Source organism: Physeter macrocephalus, chromosome 19, assembly GCF_002837175.3.
Source record: "Physeter macrocephalus isolate SW-GA chromosome 19, ASM283717v5, whole genome shotgun sequence".
NCBI lineage: Eukaryota > Metazoa > Chordata > Mammalia > Artiodactyla > Physeteridae > Physeter > Physeter macrocephalus.
The window spans coordinates 10,805,366-10,816,710 of NC_041232.1; the positions used below are offsets into that span (position 1 = coordinate 10,805,366).

Below are 11,345 nucleotides of genomic sequence, written 5' to 3' on the forward strand. Positions count from 1 at the left end.
TAAGTGGTGCTGGGAAAACTGGACAGTTACATGTAAAAGAATGATATTAGAACATCTCATCACACCGTATACAAAAATAAACTCAAAATGGATCAAAGACCTAAGTGTAAGACAAGAAACCATAAAACTCTTAGAAGAAAACATACACAGAACACTCTTTGACATAGCAACATTTTGGGGGATCAGTCTCCTCATGCAAAGGAAACAAAGGCAAAATAAACAAATGAGACTTAATTAAACTTGAAAGCTTCTGCATAACAAAGAAAACCACTGACAAAATGAAAAGACAATGTATGGAATAGGAGAAAATATTTGCAAATGATATGTCTGATAAGGAGTTAATATCCAAAATATATAAACAGCTCAAATAACTCAATATCAAAAAACCAAACAACCAAATTTAAAAATGGGCAGAAGACCTGAATAGACATTTTTCCAAATAAGACATACAGATGGCCAACAGGCACACACAAAAAATCAACACTGCTAATTATCAGGATAATGCAAATAAAAACCACAGTGAGATATTGCCTCACACCTGTCAGAATGGCTGTCACCAAAATGACTACAAATAACAAATGTTGTTATGGATGTGGAGAAAAGGGAACCCTAGTACACTGTTCTTGGGAATGTAAGCTGACTCAGTCATTCTGGAAACCAGTATGTAGGTTCCTCAAAAAACTAAAAATACAACTACCATATGATCCAGCAATTTCACTCCTGAGTATATATCCAAGAAAAAGAAAACACTAATTTGAAAAGATAGGCACCCCAATCCTCATAGCAGCATTACTTAAAATAGCCAAGATATGGAAGAAACCTAATTGTCCATCAACAGATGAATGGATACAAAATATGTGGTACATATATACAATGGAATTACTCAGCCATAAAAAAGAATGAAATTTTGCCATTTGCAACAACATGGATGGAACAGGAGAGTATTATGCTTAGTGAAATAAGTCAGAGAAAGACAAATACTGTATGTTATTACCTATATGTGGAATCTAAAAAATAAAACAAATAAATATAACAAAACAGAAACAGATTCACAGACATACCTAATAAACAAGTGGCTGCCAGTGGGAAGAAGGATGGGGGAGGGGCAAGAAACAGGTAGAGGATTAGGAGGTACAAGCTACTATGTATAAAATAAATAAGATACAAGGATATATTATAAAGCACAGAGAATATTATAAAATATGGAATATTTTATAATAATTTTAAACAGTATAATCTATTAAAAAATTGCATCACTATGTTGTACACCTGAAACTAATATTATAAATCAACACCTTAATAAAAAAAAAAGAAATTCTGACACATGCTACAACATGGATGAACCTTGAAGACATTAAGCTCAGTGAAACAAGCTAGACACAAAAGGTCAAATACTGTATTATTTTACTGATATGAGGTTCCTAGAGTAGTCAAATTCATAGAGACAGAAAGTAGAATGGTGGTTACCAGACGCTGGAAGGTAGGAGAAATGGAGAGGTATTGTTTAAAGGATACAGAGTTTTTCAGTTTGGGATAATAAAAATTTCTGAAGGTGAATAGTGGTAATAATTGCACAACAATATGAATGTATGCTGCTGAACTGTACACTTAAACATAGCTAAGACATTAAATTTTATGTTATGCATTTTTACCACAACTTTAAAATTTTTAATGGTTAAAATGGTAAATTTTATGTTAGATGTATTTTACCACAATTTTAAAAAATAAAATTAACTAACTAAATAAATAAGCTACTGTGTTTAAGCACTCTACAGCCCATCCCTCCTACTGATTACAAACAAAAACTTTGGAAAAAATATAAAAAACAACTACTTGAGGACTCTGAAAAGTAAAAAAAAAGCAAGTGGATTACAGAAGGGAGTCAAATGTGGAGAAGTGAACTGCAAGAAATAAGTTTTCCAAACTTTTTCTCTTTTTCTCTCTCACAGTTTTGCCTCAAGTGTGTACCCCAATCGTGATGCTGCTCAATGTAGGCACCTAAAACTCTAATAAAATCCCATCCTTTAGCCTATAGAAACTAGAGAAGGGCTTTCTTCAGGCAGGAAAGTGTGGGGGGAATCCCAGAAATGATAGAGCCAGAAAAGAAGATGCCCTAATTCTGTGTGTGATTCCATACAAGTCCCAGCCTAACCCCTGCACCATGCATACACATGACAGTCCCAAACCAGCATAGCCAAGGCTTAGAGAATTAGACTAAGATTTGAACCACTGCCTAAAGATGATGAGACAAAAATTACATTCTATATACAAAGGACAGAAAGATGTCACTCATTCTCATGGGAGAAGACCAATTTAGAAATGAGCCAGATATTGGAAACATCCAACCAATATTTTTAAAAACAACTATTACAATGCATCCAGTCTATGAAGTAAAGGAAAAAATACTTGAAATAATTTTGGGGGCGGTGATAGAAATAGGAATGTTTATTATCTTGATTGTGGTGACAATTTCATACATACGTAAACAATGTACACTTTAAATACATGTAGTTTATTGAATATATAGCTCAATAAAGTTCAAAAAAATAAAGTAACATTAATTACATCTGTGCCAAGCACAAGGTAAATATTGTTAATGACTATTTTACAGATTTAGGAGACTGAAGTTCAGAAAGATTAAGTACTTGCATAAGGTTACCAAGTTAATCAGGTCCAAGATTCCAATGCAGATTTTTTTTTTTACTTCCAAGACTATAATATTATTATTCAGATACAATATGGTTTTTTATTATTATCTGAGAAAACAATACAGCTTTAACTCTATTTAATTTATGAGGTTATTATCAGGATTGAGTAAAGTATGTCTCTAAGATATTTAAATTTATATGAGGGACTTCCCTGGTGGCACAGTGGTTAAGAATCTGCCTGCCAATGCAGGGGACACAGGTTCGAGCCCTGGTCCGGGAAGATTCCACATGCTGCAGAGCAACTAAGCCCGTGTGCCACAACTACTGAGCCTGCATACCACAACTACTGAAGCCCGTGCGCCTAGAGCCTGTCTCCGCAACAAGAGAAGCCATAGCAATGAGAAGCCTGCACACCGCAACGAAGAGTAGCCCCCCCTTGACACAGCTAGAGAAATCTTGCGCGCAGCAACGAAGATCCAATGCCAAAATAAATAAATAATTAATTAATTAAAAAAAACCCACACACGTGTTTAAAAAAATAAATAAATTTATATAAGATAGGTAACATATTATTAGTACATGGATTTCATACCACTAATTACATATTAGTATTTTCCTACTAAATTGAAACAAATTTCCCCTCTAGTAACAAATCCCAGAGGACGCATCCAGCAGTGAGTACAGACTGCATATTAACCTCTACTTTTCTCACATCCCAAGTCTCAGAAACATTACATACTGATGGTACTATGTGGGTTAATCCATTGATAAAATCTATGAAAGAGGGGCTTCCCTGGTGGCACAGTGGTTGCGCGTCCGCCTGCCGATGCAGGGGAACCGGGTTCGTGCCCCGGTCTGGGAGGATCCCGCATGCCGCGGAGCGGCTGGGCCTGCGCGTCCGGAGCCTGTGCTCCGCAACGGGAGAGGCCGCAGCAGAGGGAGGCCCGCATACCACACACACAAAAAAAAATCTATGAAAGATATATAACTCATATAGAATCATATGTAGTATTTCCAAAAGTTAATGTTTATTAATGTAATAAAAAAACATGCAATAATCTCAAAAGATGTAGAAATATACTCCATTACATGGAAATATGGTCACACTATGTTGAATAATAAAAGATTACAAAAAGTATTAATGTGTTGTTTTATTTGTTCTAAAATGCATATACCGACAGAGAAGAAGACTGGAAATATATAATATACATAAAATATTAAAGAATGATTATATCTGGGTGATTTTAATTATCCTTCTGCTTCTCTGAATTTCCCAAATTTTCTGTAATAAATAAGTAGTTTTTTAATGGGGAAAAACAATAAAAGCTATTGTTTCAAAGTGTAACAATAAACAAAAGGGTCCTGCTTCCCAGGATGGATTATCTTCACTTCTTATTTAAATCAGCATGTGCATTTCCTACAAGGTACTATCACAATCTAGTAGCACTCACCTGTCCAACTGCTTGCAAGTTATAGCAGACAATGTCCTTATTGGCTGCTGAAGTTCCATAGAGAAGTGCCTCAGTGAGCCAGTATATACCCAGGAGGAGGTCAGAGAAGCTCAGATAAATGAGTGGCCTTATCTGTAAAGCAATAAAATTCATAATTTCAAAAATGATATAGACAGGAGAATGTAACAATTAATTACTTTTATGTTTTACCCTTCTAGTAGAAAACTGGGCATAATTTCTCTGGGGCCTCTGCTATTGGTTGACTGGGGAATATAAAGGAATACTCCAGGTATGAAGTAATCTGTAATCACAACTATCCCAACTGTTCTGGAAGCAGAGTACTCATGGATGTATTAGCATTGGAACTTCTTCCTCAAGGAAAGAGTGAAAAGATGAGAAATTTTGTGATGGAGACATACCACAAATGGGAAATTTTAAGTGCTCTAGCTGCACAGCCAACATCTTCTAACAATAAGAAATGAGATTATCACCTGAGTGTTTTAGGATATGGTTGAGAACTCAAAGAAAATGAAAACAGGTTTTAAAAAAATTTTCATAGAGTTTAAATTGCATTTTTCTTTATTGAAGTATAATTGACAAATAAAACTGCAAGATAGGGCTTCCCTGGTGGCGCAGTGGTTGAGAGTCCGCCTGCCGATGCAGGGGACACGGGTTCGTGCCCCAGTCCGGGAAGATCCCACATGCCGCGGAGTGGCTGGGCCCGTGAGCCATGGCCGCTGAGCCTGCGCGTCCGGAGCCTGTGCTCCGCAACGGGAGAGGCCACAACAGTGAGAGGCCCGCGTACCGCAAAAAAAAAAAAAAACAAAAAACTGCAAGATAAAGTATATGTGATGATTTGATGTACATATACATTGTGAAAGGATTTCCTTCAAGTTAATGAACACATCCATCACCTCACATATTTACCTTTTTGCATATGTGTGTGAGAACATGTACGTTCTATTCTCTGAGCAAATTTCAATTGTACAATAGTGTTATCAACTATTATCACCATATTATGTACTAGATCCTAAGACCTTATTCATTTTACAGGTTTTCATATCAATGAAAGTCAAGGTGGAGAAAAATATCAGCATGAATTGTATATGTTGTCTTTCAATTTCTATCTACATTGCTGAAGTCTGTCTTTCTCATTTTCTAGTATCCTTCTCCTTTTGTCCTCCCCACTCCCACTTTCCTGAAAATAGTTTTGGCCCCTCTGTAGAGAAAATTATAATATGTTTATTGAAAGACACCAAAGATCTAAGGTGAAGAAATATACCATGCTCATGGACTGTAAGATCCAATGTTATGAAAGTGTCAGTTCTCCTTAAATTGATACACAGATTAAATGCAATCTCAATTATGTATCAACATATCTTCTTGTGGAATTTGACAAAGTTGGCTCTAAATCTGATATTGAAATACAAAATATCAAGTTAACTATGACACTCGAAGAAAAAGGAGAAGGAGGACTTGTCCTACACATACCAAAACAATATAAAGCTGGACACAATATAAAGCAGATGCAGTGGTACTAGCCCAGAGATGGACAAATAGACCAATGGAACAGAAGAGAGGGCCCAAAACAAGCCTAAGCATATATATATATATATATATATATATATATATAAAAACATTTTTTAAAATAAGTTTATTTATTTATTTTTGGCTGCATTGGGTCTTCATTGCTGCACGTGGGCTTTCTCTAGTTGCAGCAAGTAGGGGCACTCTTCATCACAGTGCGCGTGCTTCTCATTGTGGTGGCTTTTCTTGTTGCGGAGCATGGGCTCTAGGCGGGTGGGCTTCAGTGGTTGTGGCACGTGGGCTCAGTAGTTGTGGCTCACATGCTCTAGAGCACAGGCTCAGTAGTTGTGGCGAACAGGCTTAGTTGCTCTTTGGCATGTGGGATCTTCCTGGACCAGGGCTCGAATCCATGTCCCCTGCATTGGCAGGTAGATTCTTAACCACTGCGCCACCAGGGAATCCCCTATAAACTTTTGATATATGATAGAGGTGGCTTTTTAGATGAACGGAGGAAGAACAGTCTTTTCAAAATGTGATACTAGAACAACTGGGTATCCATATGGATAAAAATTAAATTGGGCCCCTACTTTCTACCTCACATGCTCAAAAATCCGTCCCAACAAGTTTAAAGACCTAAACGTGAAAGACAAAATTTATAAAGGTTTTTTTTAAAGATAATATAGGATAATGTCTTTAATTACTAGTTAGGGAAAGTTTTTCCTAAGCAAAACACAAAAAGATCTAAAAGAAATAGTTGAAAAATTTGCTCACATTCAAATGAAAAATGTCTGTGTCAAAAGACACCATAAAGAAAGTGAAAAGACATGCCACAAAGTGGGAGAAGATATTTGTAACACATATGACTAACAAAGAACCAGTATCCAAGCAATACTAAAAACAAAGCATAGACTTCCCTAGTGGTCCAGTGGTTAAGAATCCGCCTGTCAACGCAGGGGACATGGGTTCGAGCCCTGGTCCAGGAAGATCCCACATGCTGCAGAGCAACTAAGCCCGTGTGCCACAACTACTGAGCCTGTGCTCTAGAGTCCATGAGCCACAACTACTGAGCCCACGTGCCACAACTACTGAAGCCCGCACACCTAGAACCTACGCTCCGCAACAAGAGAAGCCACTGCAAAGAGAAGCACGTGCACCATAGTGAAGAGTAGTCCCCGCGCGCCGCAACTAGAGAAAGCCTGCGGTGGCAGCAATGAAGACCCAACACAGCCAAAAATAAATAAAATTTATTTTAAAAAAACAAAGCAAACAAAAACTCTTACAAAGCAATAAGAAAAACCAATAGAAAAAAATGGACAAAAGATTTGAACAGGTACGTAAGAAAAGAAATCCAAATGGCTGTAAAAATGTGAAAATATGCGTGACCCCATTAGTAATCAAGGCAATTAAAAAATTAAAACTATAAGGAGACCAAAAGTCAATCAATCAATCTACAATGAGATGAAAATTACACACCCATGGCAAAAATTTTTTAAGTCTGACAATATCAAATATTAATGGGAACATGAAGCAATAGGACATTTCATACACTGCTGGCACAACTATTTGGAAAAGGTCTGGCGTTATCTAGGGGATATGAATATCCTATATTATTCTGTTATTAGGTAAAATCACTAGAGAAAATTTTGCATGTGTGCATCAGAAGACATGTACAAGATTGTTTATAGCAACACAAATAGATATATTGTGGTATGTTCATAATATAGAATGCTAAGCATCAGTGAAAAAGAAATGAACCAGAGCTGTACACAACACCATGGACAAATCTCAGAAGTGATACTGAGAGAAAAAAGCAAATCACAAAGCAATACATACCAAAAAATACAGTGTTATCCCATTTATGTCAAGTTCAAAAATGCAAAACTAAATTGTTTAGGGATATATACATTACTGGTAAACTGTACATAAAAGCCAAGAAATGATTAAGCAAAAATCTGGATAGTGGTTACTGCTAGAGGTGAAGTTGTGATTGGGAAGGAGCAGAGTAGGAATGTTTGGGGATACGAGCGATTCCTATTTCTTGTCCCAGGTTTTGTTTATAGCCATCCATTATATAGCACACATGAGTTTTATGCCTTCTAAACCATGGCTGGTGTATCTCACAGTAAAAAAGTAAATTTAAAAATTTTTGGTGCTCCCACCACTGGGTCCGCAGGCCAGCCTAGTCCCTGGGATGTGCCCCCGCTGCAAAAAACTTACTAAGTTATCAACAGATACTACCTAATATAAAAACTAATCTCCTCACCTGTACAAAAGGGAATTTTTCTCATACTTTTCTTCCAAATGAGAGGAAAGTTAAGATGCTAATACCTTGCTAATAGGGGTAAATGGTCAAGCTGCTTTGGCTAACACAAACAAAAACAAGTGAAATAATATTTTAAACTGTATTTACTAAATATCAGATATAATTATTTTAACAATATATATCCTTTGCTACAAGGAAGCCTGTTAAGGTTCCAGCCAGGTGGCATATTCATAGATTTTACTGGCCTATGACCTATCACAAGTTTATAACTGTTAATGGGTAAAAAATTAAAACTGAATACAAAATAAACTCTGAAGCAGAAAGGCAGCCAAGCAGCTTTTGTGAGCAAGAACATAATTGTGGTCATTGAGTCAATAAATAGCCTTATATATAGGGAACTGTTGGCCATTAAAACACACCTAAGGGGATTCCCTGGTGGTGCAGTGGTTGAGAGTCTGCCTGCCGATGCAGGGGACGCGGGTTCGGGCCCCGGTCCAGAAAGGTCCCACATGCCGCGGAGCGGCTGGGCCCGTGAGCCATGGCCGCTGAGCCTGCGCGTCCGGAGCCTGTGCTCCACAACGGGAGAGGCCACAACAGTGAGAGGCCTGCGTACCGCAAAAAAAAAAACAACAAAAAAAACACCTAAGGTCTTTGGCACAGAAATAAAGGATAAAAAGAGGTTTATATACTTTCACTCATGGTTGGAAAATCATGAGTTCTAGTAACAGGAGATAAAATCAATCAATTAAACAACAAAACTTAACTGAGCACCTACTACTGAAATTAAAAAAGATTTCACCCCTTCTATGTTTAACAAGATACTGTGTCAAAGGTAATACAGAGAAATGTATGATACAGGTCATGCTTTAAGAAAAATACAAAAAATAAAAAATTTTTAAAAAGGGACTTCCCTGGCAGTCCAGTGGTTAAGACTCTGCGCTTCCACTGCAGGGGGCACAGGTTTGATCCCTGGTTGGGGAACTAAGATCTCACATGCTGTGCAGCACAGCCCAAAATTTTTTTTTTAATAAAAAAATTTTTTTAATTAAAATAAATAAAAATACAATCAGCATAGTGCATGGTAATAAGATGGTAATAAGTACATGATCCTAAATATGAAAGCAAAAACTTTAAATATATTTGTACTTGTCTCATTTAAATCAAGAGCAAAGTAAGATGCAGGGACGGAATGCATTGTGTGAAAGGCTTTCCCTAAGGAGGTTCTGGGTCCAGGTCTAACCTGGTAAGGTAAAACACCTAAAGCAACTCATATTTATACTCTTCCAAAACCCTGCTTCCTAATATTTCTAGTGAAATCAAGTTACAAAGAATATCAAAAGTGACCTTCACAAGGAAATGAAGTGCACTTCACACAAGTGCAGCAAAGTATATCTGCCTCGAGTTTTTTTTTTTTTTTTTTTTTTCTTAACACTGGCTGGCCTGGGTTACTTTCTTTTCTCTTAAGGTTGCCTCTCTGAGTTACTGTCTAATCAGCTAGTCCCCTCAAAGATTTCCCATGGATTTCTCCAATTTACTATAATCATTAATTTAATAATTTTTGTCTTTTTCAGATTATGCCTTCCATGTGTTTATGCTGTTAAAAAGGTTATTTGATGAAGAAATAAAGGAAAACGGCAGAGCATGGCTGACATTTTTAAGCTGGAAAAATTGGAATCTTCCCTACGCCAAAAAAGCAGAATGTGTAGGAACCACTGAATTAATGATTACTAAGGTCCTTCAGGCTCTCGTTATGTGAAAGGTATGAGAACTGAAGCCAGGGAAATTAAAGGTCACATCCCAGGCCAAACTAGACCCCACATATTTATAAAGCTCTAACCCACAGTTATGGCAGAGGTCACCCTAGAGCAGTGGTTTTCAACCAGGAGTGACTGCCTCTCTCAAAAGACATTTGGCAATATTTGAAGATATTTTTGGTTCTCACAACTGGGTGAGGAAGGTTGCTGCTACATCTATTGGGTAAAGTCTGCTAAATATCCTAAGATGCAGGACAGCCACCCACAACAAATAACCATCTAGCCCAAAAGGTCAGTAGTACTAAGAATCTCCGCTTACCTCTCTCCACAAGGTAACTTATACTTTATTAACTTAACCACATCTGAACTCAAATTTCAACAAACATTCAGGAAAGAAACATTAGGGAAATCCACATCACAGGAAGATGTGTGGCCTAAGATTACTTTGGCAGGCAATTGACAATACAATATCAAGACTTCTACTTTGTAGTTTTACTTACATAGTCACATTCTACCTCTGAAATTCAAAATTCTCTTTTCATTAGACATTATCTTTCAGTGGTTTGAAAATGTATGTGAGAAGAGGCTTTGGAACAAGACAAGTCTGCCTCAACTTCTAGCTCTAACACTTACTAGCTATGAGACCTTAGCCATAGCTAAGCTAAATGTGTCATTTTCCACTTTACAAAAGCTCTCTCATACATGTCCTAAACTACATTTTGCTTAATTTTGTGCCACTTGGCCTGATTAGAAAAACAGTTTTGTTACATTTTTCTTAAAATCTTTTTTTTTGGTGGGGGGAGCACACCATGCAGCTTGTGGGACCGGGGATTGAACCTGGGCCACAGCAGTGAAAGCCCAGAATCCTAACCACTAGGTCAGCAGGGAACTCCCTGATTGTTTTTTTTTTTTTAATACCTTAAGTATATACTATTTTTATTTGTCAATTATACCTCAATAAAAGGAAGGTTTTTGACTGACTTTTTTGGTATGAAGAGTTTTACATAGGATGTATATTTGTTCTATTTTCACCATTAAATTGTAATTGCCTAGAAGGCCAGAACAGCAAAATAAATACCTTTTGTATAGCAGTCTTTGAACTATTTCCAGCCCCACTAGCAATTTTACCAAGATATCAACATCGGAAAACTCACCTCTAGGCAGGACCCTACCATGCTTAGAGTGAATATAGGCTTCAAACAATACTCTGTTTCTTTGACTTTGATAATTAATGCATACCCCCAAAAATCTACATTTATCCACTAATCCACATTTAGTCAATTCCTCAGTATTCAAAATTATAGTTAAAATAACTACCTAAAAGAAAAGGGAGATCTTTGGGGCAGTGTCTAAAATATCTCAATGTATTATATCAAAATGACAAATTTACAAGCAATTCATAGGATTATTCCATCATTTATAGGGGACAGCTCTCTTTTTTATTTCAAAGGCTAAGTCACTAAAAGTTCAAATCCAACACAGAAAGAGACTGCTCACCTCTGGAGATTTCTGTATGTTCTGGAATACAGCATAGGCAATAAGTGAACTTGAACCTATAACACTGGCAGAGATAAAAGATTATCATTAAACAAGACAATTGGGGCTCCTTTGTTTTTGCTACTTTTTTTACAGCTTTTTTTTTTTTTTTTTTTTTTTTTTGTGGTACGCGGGCCTCTCACTGTTGTGGCCTCTCCCATTGCGG

At 36.9% G+C, this 11,345-nt stretch overlaps 1 protein-coding gene across 3 annotated transcripts in view; it reads right to left on the bottom strand.

Moving 5' to 3' along the window:
- TMEM116 (transmembrane protein 116) overlaps positions 1-11,345 on the bottom strand; it is a 165,172-nt gene that overhangs the window by 136,517 nt on the left and 17,310 nt on the right. For all 3 annotated transcript variants that reach the window (XM_055080419.1, XM_024120573.2, XM_055080420.1), the window contains 2 exons: positions 11,141-11,204; positions 4,100-4,231 (listed from right to left, as the gene is read on the bottom strand). In XM_055080419.1, the coding sequence (XP_054936394.1) occupies positions 4,100-4,231; positions 11,141-11,204 (196 nt within the window). The remainder of the gene's footprint in view (positions 1-4,099; positions 4,232-11,140; positions 11,205-11,345) is intronic.